Raw genomic sequence first — 17,965 nt, 5'->3', positions numbered from 1 at the left:
CAGCTACAATGCATCTGTGTGTGAAAGACAGTTTTTGGTCCTTGTCTATTCTGCTACATGCTTATATTTATCTACTGGCAGACCTTGTGGTTTGTTTCACCATGAAAGGAGGAAATGCAGCCTGTGGTTTCAGCCTAAAGTCTTCAGCTTAGCAGATGTCTTGTTTTATGTTATCAGCTCACAGCAGAAAGTTAACAAGGAATTCAGACAAAGAGCACAGTGGAAATTTCACTTTTACCTTTGTGTGCATGACACATGTTTATATGACCTGCCTGTACTGAAATAATAGCAATAATTTCCACTGCTACATTAAAGTATGCATGGCAGTGTGTGAAAACAGACAAAAATAGCATCATTGTGGTGATAAGACAGTAAAGGAAAAAGAAATCTTTGTGGGCATCATGAGAAAATGTGAACAGCTTGTTTCTCACGCTGAAAAGCAGCTGCCTTTAAGTCTCTGTATGGACGTGCTGTAAAAGTTCATCTATCTGTGAATTAAATAAAATAATTTCTATTTCTACCCACAAAATCTTAACTTGTAACATATGATGGGTTTGTAAACAAACATTAATACTTCACTCATATTTATCTGTCTGCTGGACTCTGCAGTTACATTAAGCTGCTCCATCCAGGAGGAGTTTGGTCTGTGATGGAGAAGCTGAGCCTTTCAGTAAAATCAATATTATCGTTCTTCATTAAACAATGTAATAGATCTGTAAATCAAACCAAAGTTAAATTATTCAAAACTAATAACTGAAAACAAAAAATTAAGAAGTTTTAACAACAAGCTTACATTTCTGTATGTTTTTCTGTAAGTACAAGTCAGGTACTTCAGTACTTGTTTTTTCATTGGAAAAAAAAAGAAAAAAGAATTTCTTGGATACGAAAAGGAAAATATATAAAATGAATTTATACAGAAGCTAGCTAAGAAAAAAACGACAAAATTAAAACTTTGTTTCAGAGGATTGAAAGACACTTGTGTATCACAAAACAAGAAAAAGTTTGAACATGAACACGTCACACAACTGCTGCAGTCAAAGCTACAGGAGCTGTTTGAGGTTTGTGTAAAAGGAAGGAAGCACAGAGAGGTGATAGAAGGAGGAGCTGAATATAAACTCTGGTCTTATCTACATTAAGTGCAGCTTCTCTTTGTTCTGCATTTATTATCAATGCAAAGTCGAACACGTTGAGATTAGATGCAGATCAGCGTGCAGGGCTGGACGTGAGGATGGGGCACTCTTTGCTCTGTTTGCTGGGGTTATTCTGTGAGTACAATACACACCTTTACTGTTTGAATGGCAGCGATGAAGGAAAATGTTTCTCACTGGTGACAATTACAGTGTATCACTGCTTTAACCTGTTTACCTGACAGCTTCAACCAGAGGCGGAGGCAGACATTTGATACACCCGGGGCTTAGCCCTAAAGGGTAGTATGATGCATGTGGGATTGGGGGGGGGGGTGGTTAGAAATGACTGAAAGATTAATAGGCTCTGTTTTGAGTTTTGTTAAAAAAAGAATCACTTCATATAGGGAAAAATATATATCACATGTGCAGGACACCTTAAACTAGTTTTTTAATTAAGCAGCAAGGCAGAACAGAGTCGGGCCTGTATCAAGACACAGGGACTAAACCCCAATTCAACCAGACCCAGAACTGATCCAGAATTAAAACAGGACTACAACAGTTCAAAATCAGGACTACTTAGGATTTAACCAAAACAGAACCAGAACTAGATGATAGTAGCACTAAAAATCTTCATAGACCTGCACTACACTTATTTTTTAATTCTACCAAAGAACACTATTTAGATTGAGAAAAGTTTATATAATTATTTAGCCTTGTTGTGCAAACAAGCCTGCATAACTTAATAAATATAGAATTTGAAAAATAACAAACCTAAAAAGAAACACTAGGTACGAGATACATGAGGACCTATGATACGGTGATACTTTTGGTAAACAACCATTTGACTAACATGTGTCTCACCTGCTCTTGTTCATCTCTGTTCTGTCCTCATTCTCCTCTCTCTCCCTCTCTGTTCCTCTCTCTCCCTCTCTGCTCCTCTCTCTCCCTCTCTGTGCTGACAATCAAACCAAACACCAACATCATCAAATATACAGTTGTAACCAGATATTTACAAACTCTTCAGATAAAAACACTTTTTAAATTGTAACATCAAATCAGACTAAATGTTTATTTTTTTTAGATTGATAAATATAAAAACATATTTGTTAACTTTAAGAGTAAAGAGAGAAACTATCTGTATTTCTTAATTGTAAATGGCACCAAATTGTATTCAAACTTGAGCCACACTTATGGAGCTCCACAGTTCTTTTCCTGGTGTTTTGGTTGATATCTCTTGATTTTCCCATGTTGAAGAAACAGGCTCTGTGTTTTGCCTTATATGCATCCACAGGTGTGCCACCAGTTTACTCACATGGACTCTACGAACCTATCAGAAGCTTCTTCAGCTCAGAATGGAATCGTCTGGAGTTTTCTTATTAATGAACAATAAACTTAGTGTATATGTACTCCTAAATTTGATGAAAGTGATAAAAATAGAAGCTCTGTCTCTTTATTCTGGCATTTAACTAATTCAAAAGATATTTCAATATTTATTCATCCAAAACAAAACAAGTTTACTCTAAATTGATGTTCTACAGTAAAAAAAATGTTCTTGTGTTTTCCATAAAGTGTATGTAAATATCTGGTTTCAACTGTGAATATACTGCTGTGTGCTGAAATTCTTCTTGTTTTGCATAGAAATATACTGAACAACACACAAAGCATAATATACAAAATAACATCTACCAGAGTTTTTTCTTTGAAAGAAGCCCCTTATGTCCATTCTTGTATATCAGTGCATTACTGAAACCGATTTATTTAGCCGTGGAGGGAAACAACTGAAAATATGAAATAAACACACATGTAAGCTAAGACTCTCTAAAGAAACAGCATTGTTGTTGTTCGGCTTTTCATTTCGCCATTTGTTGATTCGCTTGAAGAGCAAGTAACGTAATATGGGTCAAGTGATCCGTTTGACATCAATCTATCGTGATGCACCGTCATATTTACATTATTTGCACAGTATGAATGATTTGCTTTGGTACCTGGTCAAACTTCAGTTCTCCTCTGTCTGCCTGGCTGCGCTTCTCCAACAGCACACTCGCAGGCAGCAGCTCCCCCCGCCCCCTCGCTCAGTCACTTTGTGTCTGAGCTCGGATCATACCAATATTAGGTGGGATTTACGCACAGTTGTAAATTCCCACAGTGTGCGCTATGTGCTTCGAATATTGTGTGTAGTTTTTGTTTTATACAGTTGTATAAAACAAAAACTTCTGGGGCTTCTGAAAAAACAACCCGGGCTTAAGCCCAGTAAGCCACCCCCCCGCTCCGCCACTGGCTTCAACACAGCAGACTAGATTTTTTTTTCATGTTTTCAGCCTGTTTGACAGCTAATAGAAACACATAAATTAGGTGATGAGCAATAACTGTGCCATCTGAAAACTTACCTTTAAAAAGCCTCAGTTTATATATTTGTTGTGATTTTGTCAGTCGCATAATGTCTGATGATGTTTCATTCATTATTTTAGTGCTCAGTACAGTCAACCATGGAAACACTGAAGGTGAGAAATAGTTTTTTTCTTCCTCTGTTGCTCTAAATGACGTCCTCTGTGTTATATTTTGTATCATAAACCAAACATTTCATTGAGATTATTGGTTAAAATGCTAATATAACCATGTTAAGTGTGTGAGCACTCAAGCACACACCCACGATACAAACTGTATATTTACTGAACAGCTGTGGTTTCATACATGTGGATTTTCTTTTCATGCATGTTTATCTGATCTGAAAACATCAACAGTGTGTGTAGTGAAGATTATGTCACTGAGTTATGCTGTTGGCATGTATGCTGGATTATATAGTGGGATATTTTGGATTACCTCTTGGAGTTGTAACAATGCTAATAATGAAAATCTACACATAGGTGGCATATTAAAGTAAAACCAAGATGAAATATGGTAACCAAATGCTGCTCTGAGCTCAGCATAGAGTTTGTTACCTTCATACTCCCTCATTTGGTGTTTTGATTGGAAGCTGTCTAACACGTCACTCCAAAGTCTCTGTAGATGTTCAGTGTGTTGAATTGTGTATCTGCAAAAACTCAAACTAATGATTCACTTTATTTAAGCATTCAGAGCAACAATTTTATAGTTTTGATCTTTTTCTAAATTACAGAACTTGGAGTGAAGGCCACTCTGACAGCAGACAGATTAACCATACCAGCAGGGGGCAGTGTGACACTGACCTGTGATGTGAAGTAGGGGTGGGCAGTGGCGTCGTTAGGCCTATTTTAGGGGTGCTTAAGCCTCCCTAAAATATTCTTAAGCCCCCCTAAATAATTTGGTGTTTAGTTTTTTGTTGTTTTTTTTATTCGATTTTTTTTACAGAACTTGCAGACAAATTCAATATAAAGATGCAGGAATATGAGTTTAAAGAAATAATAATATAAACCTGTCGCTATTCACATAAATATGATCATAACTCGGTTGGTTCCTTTCACTTTACACTGTTAAGGTAGCGTCAGTGCTTCGTTATCCAATCCGTTCCAGTTGTTCACAGGGGACATCCACATTACTGAAAATCCAGTCCTCGTTTTCACTGCTACTTTACACTCCGCTCGTATATACCTGCGGACACACTAGCATACATGCGGCAAACAGCAAGAAATCATGGATATACGCAAGTTTTTCAAGAAAGTAAGTCTTCATCACTGGCTGATAGTAACAATTAGTTAGCTCCAGCTAACAACAGAGAGTCCCATGTAATTAATGAACCAGGTGCTCCCCATTTTGATAAATAAAAACCTGGCTAGCGCACTAAGTTAAATTGTTAGCATAATGTTCATTTCTGTCACTCGTTTTAGCTCTGAAAAATCGAGCTGAGCTCATTCAGGTATGGTTAGCATCAGTGAAAACAATAATAATCACTCCTCCATCCCCATTAACCCGTAGGAGTCTGGACAGAGGATCACAGAGAGGGAGAGGGGAGAGACCTCTGCTGGAGAGGTGAGTCAAAGATTTCACAGGATGGAGTCATTTGTGATGCAGACAGTCTGATTAGAATGTTATGGAACTCAATATGGATATGAAATATGAAACATTTCAGTCACGGTACAACATATAAGACCTGTTTAACTTGAGCTTTTATTTAGGAGAGTCAAGGTTAGAAAGTAGAGAGCAAAGATATATATATATATATATATATATATATATATATATATATATATATATATATATATATATATATATATATATATATATATATATATATATATATATATGTATTTAGAACAAGGTTGCTTGAAAGCCAATCAGAAACCTGGGTTAAGCACTGGACTAGGGTGGACAGCCTATCCAGCTGATGAGGCTTAAAGGACATATGGAGCTGAATGTCATCAGCATAAAAATGATAAGACAGGTTGCTAAAAGATTGAATGATACTAGCTAAAGGAAGGAAGGAAGGAAGCATATAAAAAGAAAATAGTAATGGACCTAAAACTGAGCCCTGTGGGACACCACAAGTCAGGGCAGCAGTGTTAGAGGAGAACCTATCAGTCAGCTTAAAATGTGAAACAAAAATAGATTTAATTTCTCTGACAAAAACATCGGAGTGGCAGGTGGATACATACTTGTGAAGTATACTTGTTTGGAGGTATGGAGGAGATCAAAACTCCAGACATCCAGAGGCCCCCAGAACACAAGAGACCAAGGAAGACCAACAGAGGGGCAGCCGCGCCACTGTCCCAGAAAGAGCTGAGGAGAGTCCCAGATGAGGGGTCACTCAGCAGCCGCGGAGCAGAAGCCAGGGGGAGTTGCAGTGACGCGCCCGTGAGCTCCGCCGGCAGCCAGCCATGCCTGAGTGACCGAGCCCCAGGCCGAGAGGCCGGGGGCACCCCACCTCCGAAGTGGCCCGAGCGAGCCCCAGGCTCCAGGCCCTGATAAGCGGCCGCCAAGGAGTGAGCCGGTGTGTACCTGGACGCCCATCCCCGGACACAAAGAACCACCAATGCACCGACACCTGAGGGAGTCCGCCACCGGCAGGGGAAGTGGTGGTAGGGGGAGATAGGCCTCCAAACCTTGGAGGGCCTAAGATGTCCCCAGAGAAGTGGCGCCTGACACCCAACCTGACATATAGACACAGAAATACAGGCACACACAGATACAAACATCCATTACCACCCTCATGCTCTCATATGCACTTACTCCACACTCAACCAACGTGGAGACAGACATAAAGAGACGCTGTTCACACAATCACACTCCCCAAGCGTACTCTAAGAACCGGGTCTAGGTACCCTTGTCCCTGGAGGGGGGAACTGCACCCAGACCCAGGTGGTGTTACCCTTTTCCCTGCAGTGGGGAGAAGCAGACCGCCCCGACTCCGCAGCAGCAGGGAGGGCCCGCATTCCAGACCCCAGTCGGACGTCCAACTCCTCCTCCTAGCCCCCCACTCCAGCAGGCCGCAGAGAACGGGGGTGAGAGAAGACTCCAAACCTCCCTCCACCCGCTCATTGTAGTGTTGATGCATGTGTGTTCTAAGGTGCATTTAAAACCCAGGAGGGCTTGGAGCTACCTGCCAGAGAGCAGCAGGTAAGCACATAGCCCCTCCTGCTAGCCCTCAATGTCTACGTGTATTTAAAATTGAGAGGTGGGCAACAACGCCAGGGGTGAGGTGTACACCCTGATGGTAATTTGGATTCCGTGTAGCGTGCCCACCCCCAAGATCCTATATGTATGTGTAATGAGAGTGTGAGTAATGTGAATGTCTAAGTTGTGGGATAAAATTGAGGCAGGGGCAGCCAGAAGGGGACAGGGGGGGGGGGGGGGGTAGCCTCCTCTGCACCCTGGTGACACACCCCTACTCCAAGGCCCTGCATGTGTGGGTGGTTGTGGTGGAGCGGGAAGAGGGAGGCAGCTGGAGATGGGGAGGGAAGGAAGGGAGGGGCAAGTGACCCCTCCCTGGGGCCAGCTCCCCCGCTGACCCCAGTAGGCACCCCCGTACTCCGCGACCCGCCAGGGAAACGGGGCCCAGGCCCATCCGGACCGGGGCCCAGTGCAGCAGCGCCGCCTGGCCCCACAGAGCTGAATAAAATTATTGATCTGAACTGTGCAGAAACATCAAACTTCTTCATCCTGTCATGTGATGATAGATGAGGACCTAAATGCACTTTGAGACAGACTGAATAAGAAAAAGTGAAACTTGAAGTGAACAACACACACACACACACACACACACACACACACACACACACACACACACACACACAAACAAACACACTGAGAGGGAAGTAAAACTCAACATAAGACACAAGAAACAGGGTAACAGTTAACACAGGGGAACTGACACAGGAGGATGAGACAGGAAAACACAGAGGAAACAAATTAAACTCTAAGACTAAATTACAAGAAGAACTAAAGCTCCATAAATGCTCAAAAATAAATGAAGCTCAATAAACAACTAGAGATGGCACGATACCACTTTTTTATGTCCGATACGATATCATAAATTTGGATATCTGCCGATACCGATATGAATCCGATATAGTGTGTTTTTTAATCAATAAAACAGTTTTTTAATATATTGCTGCATTTTGTATAAGCTCATACTCAAGTTTAAATAAACAACAACACTAAAGCTATTCTGTTATCCCTGTATGTAAAAAATACACTGCACCCAAAATAATTCATAGTTCAGCAAAACTGATCAATCTAATAAACTTAAACCTACTCAAACCTCCCTATTCTGGTATTTTAAAGAGTACTTAGCAGAAATATTAAGCAACCTAACTAATAGGGTTGGAAACTCCCAGCAAAAAAAAAAAAAAAAAAAATAGGGAACCACCCACCCTCCACCTCATGGTGCTAAATCGACGTAATCAACTTTAATTTGATGCAGTGTGGAAAAAAAATGCACAGAAATAAATTATTTTTCAAGAATAATTAAATAGATTCAACATCTTTCTTCAACAGAATTGCAGACTGCACAGATGGTATCTTCCCAAAGGAAAAAGTAGTATAGCTAACTAGGGTATATTAGACTTAATAGTTACTATATACAGTAATGGACTTCTATATATTTTACATCAGATTAAAACTTTGGGTGTAAGATTCAGATAATTATTTATTAAAATCTAGACATTTTAAATGAGAATAAGAAAGAAAAGTATGTCTTTGTCCCCCTTTTCCCTGTTAATGCCCTATCGGCCCCCCTGGCTAAACTTTGCTAGATCCGCCCCTGCACAGTTACCAGCCACCAGCTACTTAGAAAAGGATCCTGCACTGTAAAAAAATTCTGTAAAAATACAGTACAATCTACTGTATAAACGTGAAGGAATTTCCCGTATTAGTTTACAAGTATTTTTCTGTATTTCTCAACTACTGCAATGCATTGTGGGAAAAAAAACCTGAAAAGGAGGGAAAAGTAAGCGCAAGAGCAACCATTAGGCTTCTTTCAGGCTTCATCTGGATTTTGGACTCTGAAGTTGGAGAAACTGCCTTCAAATTTCTGTGGTAAGTATTAAAACTCATGTTTCCTTTTATTAGAATAATGTTTTTCAAAAGACTCCGCATTTTTATTTAGAAAGAATTGTTAATGTATTTGTTAACTGGTTTCGGCTGTCTCCAGACAAGTCAGGAATATTTTGCTGACTCATTTTTTAAAATAATTGTTATTTAGGTTTAACATGACTTAAGCTTTATTTTAGTTAATGTTAAAATAACTTTTACTGTGATACCACCAGTTTTGCCCTTCAGTGGCTGAACCAGTTTTCCTAAATATTATAGTTAGCTCTCTGTGTCTCTCTGGATATTACACAGCTGTGACTGCTAACTAGCTAATTAGCAAAAGTCAGCGATGTGGATAACTGGGAAAAGTGAGAACTTCATGGTCCTAGAAATTATTCTAGGACTCTAATAAGTACTGTATCAATACCTGTGTTTTACAGTTGGCTCTACTGTATACTTAAAAGGGTTTCAGGAAAAGTTACACTAACCCTAGTTTAAGCCTCAGACCTTCCTGGCTGTCGCTAGCAGATGCTAATGTTAGCCTCTGATTTGGGCTGCTAAAGTAAATACTTTTAGCTAGCTGACCAGCATAGATTATTTCGGTGGTTAACAGACTGCAGTGGTAATATTATGGAAAGTATAGTTTCACCTCAGCACATTTACAATTATGTCTACACTGAAAAAAATGTTTCGTTCAATTTACTCAATTTTTTTATGACAAGTGGTTGCACGAAATAAATTTGTTTGAATCCAGAAATATTTTTTAAGTACACTGAATTTAATTTAAGCGAGTAAAACCAACATATATTTTTAAGCTACTTTAACTTAACTGTTGTGGATACGTCTTAGTCAAATATTATTAGTAAGTCCAACTAAGGTCGTGTTAAATGTACCAGAATAATTTGTTTCCTTTACACTTATGTCCCAAACGTATATTCAAATCAATCAAATTGTTAATTTCTCTCTATTTCAATTAAGTTAAGTTTACTTAAAAAATATTGCTTACCCTGATTTGTAGTTTTTAAAAACGTCAATAATGAAAACTACAACATTCTTTCACATCATTTATTAATGCAAAATTTGTTGCAAACAGAATAAGAATCCACATCTCTAAGGGAAATTGCTGCAATTTGTATAATACAAATTACAAAACTTTTGCCTATGAACTAGTAGCTTTAAAAAGCTGTATTCAAACAAAACAGAAACAACAGACAAGAGAAATGTTAACCAATATTTCTCTTCCTCTAAAAAAGAAAAAAAAACCAAACTCCTTACATAAAAGAATAAAACACTACCAGCAGTATAATGTATCACAATTAGAAACTGATGCATCCACAAACTAACCAGTTTCAGACTTGCTGTTCTGCGATCCATATTTAGAAATTGCATTTTAATAAGGTAATTAGACTTAAAATTAAACTTGTGTTTTCCTTACTGCTTATTGACCACTGTCTTTCCATTCTAGTCCTTCCTTGAAGATTCTGAATGTTTTACATATTTTCTGACCTAACATACTCGCTTCAAAACAATTAATAGTCTTTAAAGTGTTACCAGTGTGCTGCAGTGTGGTAATCATGAATGGTTTTTTTTGTTTTTTTTATCCGGTTGAGTTAACACTGATTATACGCAGGGCAGCAGCTATTACTGAATAATTACAAAGTTGCTCTTCAAGCTACTCAAATGTACCACGCGTGAAACATTCATTATTGAAAGTTAAAATGTTCAATCGAAACATAACACAGAACAAATGATGGTTGTACAAGAGTTTCACTCCTATTCACAAGAGCACCAGTCATTGGTAATTTACATAACAGCATTCTCTTGATGTGTTATTTTAGAAATCTTCCTATCCAGTAGCAATTTTGTTCTTCAGCCCAAAGACTTTGGGGGAGAGCTTTTCACCATCGAATCCCATCAACACTTTCTAAATGAATTCATAATAGTCCTTCAATTCCTTGGGGAAGGCTAGGTTTAGTGCATAGATTACTCCAAGCATCAATGCACAAGCTTGGGCCAGAGATCCAATGTTGTCCATGACTATCTCCCCTTCAACAAATATTCCAATGTCATCATAATGTCCATTTTGTCCATCCTCCCTGTTGATGACATAAATGCCCATGGTGTGCTTCTTCAGGTCTCTCTGGATATCATCTCCTTCAATGTCCTAAACATTTAATAAAAAGGTAAAAGAAAAAACAATTAACTCTACAATTAAATTCCAATCTAGTCGTTTGTGTGTGTGTGTGTGTGTGTGTGTAATACACACACACACACACACAGATATCTATCTAAAAAGTGTGTGTATAGATGACTTGCTTACAATGACTTAAATGACTTACAAAGAACTCCCGAATAAGGCTTCCGTCCTCTTCACCAAGGTAGAGGCAAAGTGCCCTGAGAACTGCTTCCCTTTTCACTTTAACATCACTTTCAGCCTGTTTAAAGAGAGTTGCTGATTAAACCAATTTGGAAAAAAGAACAATGTCTGACATTCGCAATAAGTAAATTTTATCATATGTCAGTTCAAACATAGTAAATAAAATTTATATATGAAATTTCAAAATTTTGATTGCTTGGCTGGACACCTAAAACGGCTTATTGGACTCACCAGTGACCTGCCACTTAAGACAAAAGAAATCCAAATAGAATTTGCAATATTCAGATTTACCTCTTGCATGATCTGCAAGTGGTGGGCAAGTTTCTGCCCAGAAACACCGCCCTTCTTCTGGAAAACTGTCATCAACTGAGGTGTAATTCTGTCTAACTGTGCCGCGAAGGTCATCTCCAGTTGAAGTGTTGTAATACACTGGAATTCAGCATTTACCTGTATCTCACACACACACACACACACACACACACACACACACACACAAAAAGAAGACTGGTGCTTAATCATTGGTATGATTATTTTGTTATTTCTTCATTAAATGCTACAATGCAATTGCCATCACTTCATAAAGCATGATTATCATATGGGTTAGTATACAGTGCATGAAGGATGTTACTACTGTTAATCAAAGAAGAAATGAATGGCATCAGTCCATTTAACGGGTTTAAAGGGTTTTAAAAAGCAGATATTTGTCTGTTTCAGGTGGTTGGCAACACATTTTCCTGTGCTCTTTGTCCACTGGTGGGAGTGTCTCACCTGTGAGGTCAGCGGGGCAGAACTCTGCCATCAGCAACAGAGAGCAGAGAAAATTTAGATGTGCAACTAAAAACATGCTTGCCATGTAAGCCCCAAACATCTCTGAAATTGCTCTGCAAACTTCAGAGTACTTATACTTCAGGAGTCCTGTGGGTACCGTAAAGACTCATGTATGCAAACAAACCACATTTTTTTTTGCAATCTGATCCTTTTTCTCTTGGCTGTTTCCTTCAGGGATCACCACAGTGAATGATCCACCTCCATCTAACCCTATGCTCTGCATCCTCTTAACTCACAAGAACTAAATTCCTGTTTTTCATTTCACTTTCGCAAGTTTTTTTTTTCTTTTGTCCTGGATAAAAGAAATTTAATCATATATATTAATTGATATTAATTAATATCAATATTAATAATCACAAGAACCCTTAAGATGAGATAGATAAACTTGTCCCTGCAATACTGTGACAAATACTGTTGTGATAAATATGTAAGGAATTTGCATGTACTTACCAAAATAACACCATCTTCTTGAATAAACAGTAGTAACACATAAGGGGAAGAAAATCTGCCAGAAAAGGAAGACAAATAAAAAAAAAAAAAAAAAACTTTAGAAAGACAAACAATTACCGTTTCCAAGCCATTAGTGCATTACTTCATGATACTCCCTTGTAACAAAACAAATCTTACTTGTGCCTCTGTGCAAACTACAGATGGCACGATACCACTTTTTTATGTCCGATACCGATATCATAAATTTGATTATCTGCCGATATGAATCCGATATAGTGTATTTTATAATAAATAAAACTGTTTTTATAAATATTTTGCTGCATTTTGTATAAGTTCATACTCAGTTTTAAAAACAAAACATTAAAGCTATTCTGTTATACCTGTATGCAAAAAATACACTGCACCCAAAATATTTTATACTTCAGCAATACTGATCAACCTAAAAAACTTACACCATCCTCCTTATTCAGGTATTCTAAACAGTACATAGAAATATTAAACTAACTAATAGGACTGCCAACTCCCAGCAAAAATATTAGGAAACCACCCCGCACCCTTCGCCTGATAATGCTTAATTGATGTAATCTACTTTAATGCACAGAAATCAATTATTTTTCTATAATAATTTGATTCAACATTTTTCTTCAATACAGTTGCAGACAGCGCAGACAGCGTACCTTCCCAAAGGAAAAAGTGCTATATGTACTACTATTACTAGGGCATATATTAGACTTAATATTTACTACATACAATAATGGATCTCTATACATTTAACCAGATCACCACTTTGGTAGTAAGATTTAGAATAATTATTTATTAAAAGCTAGACATTTTAAATGAGAATAAGAAAGAAAATTATGTCTTTGTGTCTCCCTTTCCCTGTTAATGCCCTACCTGCCCCCTGGCAAAACTTTGCTAGATCCGCCCCTGCACAGTTACCAGATGTCAGCTACATAGAAAAGGATCCTGGTGTTATTTGTCTCTCATAAACAGTTCATAACTTCCTTTCAACTCATTCATGTGACCTAAAATGTAAACCTGTTTCTTCATTACCTGTTCAGCTCTAATGATTCAGTAAAAACTTCTCCTGGTTTCACCTTCATGTTTCCTTCTCACCACATATCCAAACTATCATGACCAGCAGCTATTACGGCTGTGGCTCCAGAAAACATAAGCGGATACTAGAAGTAATATTAAAAAAATTCTAGCAACAGCTTATCAAGCTTAAACGTGCTGCTGTTGTTTATCTGCCGTTTTCCTCTTTCTAGCGCAAACTGGGTGACTAACAAATGAGAGAGACTAGCGACAGAAAAGCCGATCAGCTGATAATCGATCAGTTTCATGATTGAAGTAGCAACAGGAGAGGGAGGGGGGAGAATGAGGGAAGAAGTTTTAGCTGTTCAGCATGAAGACACCGAATAACTCCAGCTTTGTGTCTTTTTTCATTCTAGCTGAAGTATAAAACAAATCGCTTCCTTTCCCCCACAATACAAAACTCCGACAGCCAGTCCAGCTGTGGCTCCATACATCGGTTGTTAAGCTCAACATGGAAATACTATGCAAACATACAGAGATGAACTTACACACTTGCTTTACTTCTCTGTGTTAGTTTTCTCTGAGATTAAATGCAGCGGTTTGGAAGCACGTAGCGAGGCTTTAAATGCTAAACCAGACCGCTGACAGGTCTCGCACTCAACAGCTCTATCAAGTGAAGCAACTTCTTTTCTGAGTTAATTTCAGTTCTGACAAACATCACTCTCAGTGCCTTTTGATCTCACATTTTTGGCAACCACTGAGTTATTCTCCTCCACAGTTTACAACCATTATTTGTTTCTGCACAAAAGACGTTGTGCAACGCCAATCCTACTTATTTCCTACTGCACCCCTGACTGTGCAGGCGCGTTCAGAAGCCCCCTCCCCCGCCCGACTATTCCTTAATGCCAATGTTGTGGCGGGAGGGACGATTTCTCAACTTAAAACTGCAGGCGACTGTACAGTGAACTTTACAGCTAACTACAGAGAAATTGCCTCGTTCCATAATTTGTTAGTACAAAGTGTGCCACAAGAACTAAGCTAAAAACATATGACATTTTAACGCATCAATACAATTACTCTTTTAATAGAGCAGTAGCTAATAGAGCACATAGCTAGCTTAAGTCAAATTCATGACAAAGTTCAGAGGTGTACAACTACTTAGACTTCTTTCTCCATGTGCACACGTCTTAAAGAGTCAACATGCTTTGACTGAGGTAAAAAAAATAAAACAAAAACGACCGTAAAAGGTTTACTTACCGAAGCTAGACCACCTTTATATGAAGTTGTGCGATTAACTTGAGCCCGCTTGCAGCACACAAAGAGTCCGCTTCTTCAGTCCGCGTGCAAAATGGTGGCCTGTCCTAACTAGAGATGGCACGATACCACTTTTTTATGTCCGATACCGATACCGATATCATAAATTTGGATATCTGCCGATACCGATATGAATCCGATATAGTGTTTTTTAATCAACAAAACTGTTTTTTAAAATATCTTGCTGCATTTTGCAAGTCTGCAAGTTCATACTCAAGTTTAAAACAACAACTACACTAAAGCTATTCTGTTATACCTGTATACAAAAAAAATATTTCATAGTTCAGCAATACTGATCAATCTAATAAACTTAGACCTACACCATCCTCCCTATTCTGGTATTTTAAAGAGTACTTAGCGTAAATATTAAGCAACCTAACTAATAGGGTTCCAACTCCCAGCAACAACAAAAATAAATAAATAAAAAATAGGGAACCACCCCTCACGCTCCACCTCATGATGCTTAATCAACATAATCAACCTTAATTTGATGCAGTGTGAAAAAAAATGCACAGAAATCAATTATTTTTCAAGAAATATTAAATAGATTCAACATCTTTCTTCAACAAAATTGCAGACTGCACAGATGGTACCTTCCCAAAGGAAAATGTACTATAGCTTACTAGGGTATATATATTAGACTTAATAGTCACTATATACAGTAATTGACTTCTATTCATTTTACATCAAATTAAAACTTTGGGTGTCAGATAATTATTTATTAAAAGCTAGACATTTTAAATGAGAATAAGAAAGAAAAGTATGTCTTTGTGCCCCCTTTTCCCAGTTAATGCCCTATCGGCCCCCCTGGCTAAACTTTGCTAGATCCGCCCCTGCACAGTTACCAGCCGTCAGCTATGTAGAAAAAGATCCTGGTGTAGAAAGTAATATTAAATAAATTGTAACAACAGCTTATCAAGCTTAAACGTGCTGCTGTTGTTCAGCCGCTGGTTTGCTCTTTCTGGCGCAAAGTGGACCAAAAACAAACAAGAGAGACTCACGACAGAAAAGCCGATCAGCTGATCATTAGCAGTTTCACGATTGAAGTAGCAGCCGGAGAGCGAGAGGCAGTCGCTCGTTAAGCTTAACGTGGGAATGCTTTACAAACATTCAGAGATGGACTTACACACTTGCTTTACTTCTCTCGGGGATAACTTTGTCGGAGATGAAATGCCAGGTTGCTAGCGAAGCTCCAAATGCTATCCAGACCACCGACAGGTCCCGCATGCCACAGCTGCTCTATCACGTGATGCATACTGCTCCGACGTTCTGAGGCGAGTTACGGCGTGTTGCAAGTTTTGTGAGGTGCTTTCGTGATATTTAATGGATCGGATTACAATTTTTATTTTTCTCCGATATCCGATCCAGTAATTTAGGTCAGTATCGGACCGATACCGATACGTAATATCGGATCGGTCCATCTCTAGTCCTAACGCATGCGCAAAATGGCCCAGCAGGAGGCTATGAAAAACATACTTAAGCATTTTGAGCTACATTTAATTAACTAAAATTAATTGGATTAAAACGCAGGGAATGTATTCTGGAGTTACTCGAATTATATATGTAGACAGGAATTACTCATTTGAATTGAAAAGATATACCAAAATATAATATGCTATATTTAAAAGGAGACAATATCACTTTTTTCAGTGTATTTTGTAGCACATAGAAATGTTTAGTTAATATTTACAGACACACATTTTCCCTGTAACTGTGTTGTTACTCCAACATTTATTGAAAATGTATTTTATGAAATGCTGAGCAGCATTTCTAGTATGTGGAATATTTTTGTCACCCCACTGTGCTAATGTGATTAAATACTAATAATGATTACTAAAAAAAATCAATAATAAATCAATAATAACTATTTCTTGATTGAACTATAATGTAAGCGCAGTTCTGGTGTGCAGGGGCTTTATATGCCTTATCTATATCAAGCTTTTAGCCAAATATAAGCAGAGATATTTGTATCTTTCTTAAAAATCCAGATCCTTACAGATTATTTGAGAAATGGATCAACAGCTATCACTACTTGAAGCACTCTGCAAGTCCTGCAATGGAAAAATATCCCTTATTTCACCTTTGATCACACACTTTGGTTTTCCAGTGCAGAGCAATGGCCAAGAAAAGGACAGACTTCCCCGAGTGGAAAAAAAAGATGAAGATACAAGCTGGTGATGATCCAGAGCAGCTGGTCTCAGGAAATGAAGAAAAACCGTGATCACCTTCTCTACAGAAACAAGGTGAGTTTAATGTTGTGGTTGATTTAGTTTTTCAAGGTATGTATGTTACTTTAATTATAAACTGCTTTTGTTGCAACAGAATGGTGTTATGTGTATGCAACTCTACGTGAATTATAATCCTTTGTAGGGCTGTGTGATATGACCAAAATCTCACATCCCAATGTAAGACATATCTCTCCTGATAACGATATATATCACAAAATAGTGCATTTTCTGTTAATTCTGTGATTCTCGGGCAACTCAACTTATGTGAAATGTTTTCAGTTGGGCGTTGTGTACTTGGAGTCGAGTGTTTTGACCGATGCGTGAAACTATACATTTTTAGACATGAGTTTAAACGGCCGCCATTTTCTTTCTGAGTATTTATTACATGGCGTGCTGCGAGGAAAACCCTTTTCTAACGTTTGAGTCTACGGATTATTTTGAGCACCTGACAGCTCTTTTTTGCTTTTCATTCGTAAACTCTCTCCATACTCTTTCATGTGATTCTTGTGTAGGTGGTTAAAGAGGTTTGTCGTGTTTGAGTGGTGGTGGGGACCAATTTGTGGCATAATTTGCATAGTACAGTTTTCTGGGGCGTGTCAGATTTTTCATAACCAAACCATGTCCATGCTACAGAGGTAGCCCCTCATTTAACAATAAGGTCCTCGATTTCTTTTGACTGGTCCTTCTGTTTGGAGCTAGCTGGTTCTGCCTCATCCTTGCTGGCCATGCTGGTATTCTCTGTGCCTTCATCTGCGTGGTGACTGTAAGTGCCATTTATAGTTACTTGATGTTTTTATTTGAGGTAATTTGTTTGATGCATATTCTGAAATTTTATGTTTGAGAATAATGTATATCATTTCAGTTTATTTTGAAAAGTCTCAACAGACACTTGAGCTTTATTGTGAAAGGTTTATGTGGAAAATAAACAAGCGGACAGCAGAGCCACGCACTGGTTTTACCGTCATTGTTGGTAACGAAAGTACGCGTAAAAACAGTCACTTGTCCGTCCATAGTGTGGTTATTGTAAGTATAAGAGAAAGAGAGAACTTTAAGAAATAATATAGCCACTACAGTGACCATCAAAATCATGAAAAAAATATTGCCGTAAACAGTTTATTTTGCAACACCACAAAACAAACAATAGTGTATAATATGAAACAATA

The 17,965-nt window shown here is 38.2% G+C and overlaps 2 protein-coding genes across 2 annotated transcripts in view; one reads left to right on the top strand and one right to left on the bottom strand.

Annotated features, from left to right (window-relative positions):
• Positions 1 to 3,564: 3,564 nt before the first annotated feature.
• Positions 3,565 to 17,965, top strand: part of LOC146579911 (Fc receptor-like protein 5) — a 54,128-nt gene continuing 39,727 nt past the window's right edge. The window contains exons 1-2 of the mRNA XM_085268029.1: positions 3,565 to 3,628; positions 5,019 to 5,072. Of these exons, the coding sequence (XP_085124155.1) occupies positions 3,565 to 3,628; positions 5,019 to 5,072 (118 nt within the window). The remainder of the gene's footprint in view (positions 3,629 to 5,018; positions 5,073 to 17,965) is intronic.
• LOC146579912 (uncharacterized) lies at positions 9,622 to 11,423 on the bottom strand. The gene is made up of 3 exons (XM_085265570.1): positions 11,239 to 11,423; positions 10,910 to 11,005; positions 9,622 to 10,734 (listed from the first exon to the last, which is right to left on the bottom strand). The coding sequence occupies exons 1-3, from the start codon at positions 11,350 to 11,352 to the stop codon at positions 10,495 to 10,497; spliced, it is 450 nt and encodes a 149-aa protein (XP_085121696.1). The 5' UTR covers positions 11,353 to 11,423; the 3' UTR covers positions 9,622 to 10,494.

The sequence above is a fragment of the Mchenga conophoros genome, linkage group LG3, assembly GCF_057382185.1.
Source record: "Mchenga conophoros isolate Kocher_MC1m ecotype Shallow Benthic linkage group LG3, M_conophoros_male_GT1.1, whole genome shotgun sequence".
NCBI lineage: Eukaryota > Metazoa > Chordata > Actinopteri > Cichliformes > Cichlidae > Mchenga > Mchenga conophoros.
The sequence above is the reverse complement of the archived record's forward strand: the minus strand, read 5'-3'. Positions and strand labels throughout refer to the sequence as shown.

Excerpts from the sequence above, each read along its gene's own strand:
- LOC146579912 (XM_085265570.1), bottom strand. The coding sequence starts at position 11,352 with ATGACCTTCGCGGCACAGTTAGACAGAATTACACCTCAGTTGATGACA. Across the intron at positions 11,006-11,238 it reads ACTTGCAGATCATGCAAGAG|GCTGAAAGTGATGTTAAAGT; the intron begins GTAAATCTGAAT and ends CTCTTTAAACAG. Across the intron at positions 10,735-10,909 it reads GCCTTATTCGGGAGTTCTTT|GACATTGAAGGAGATGATAT; the intron begins GTAAGTCATTTA and ends TTAAATGTTTAG.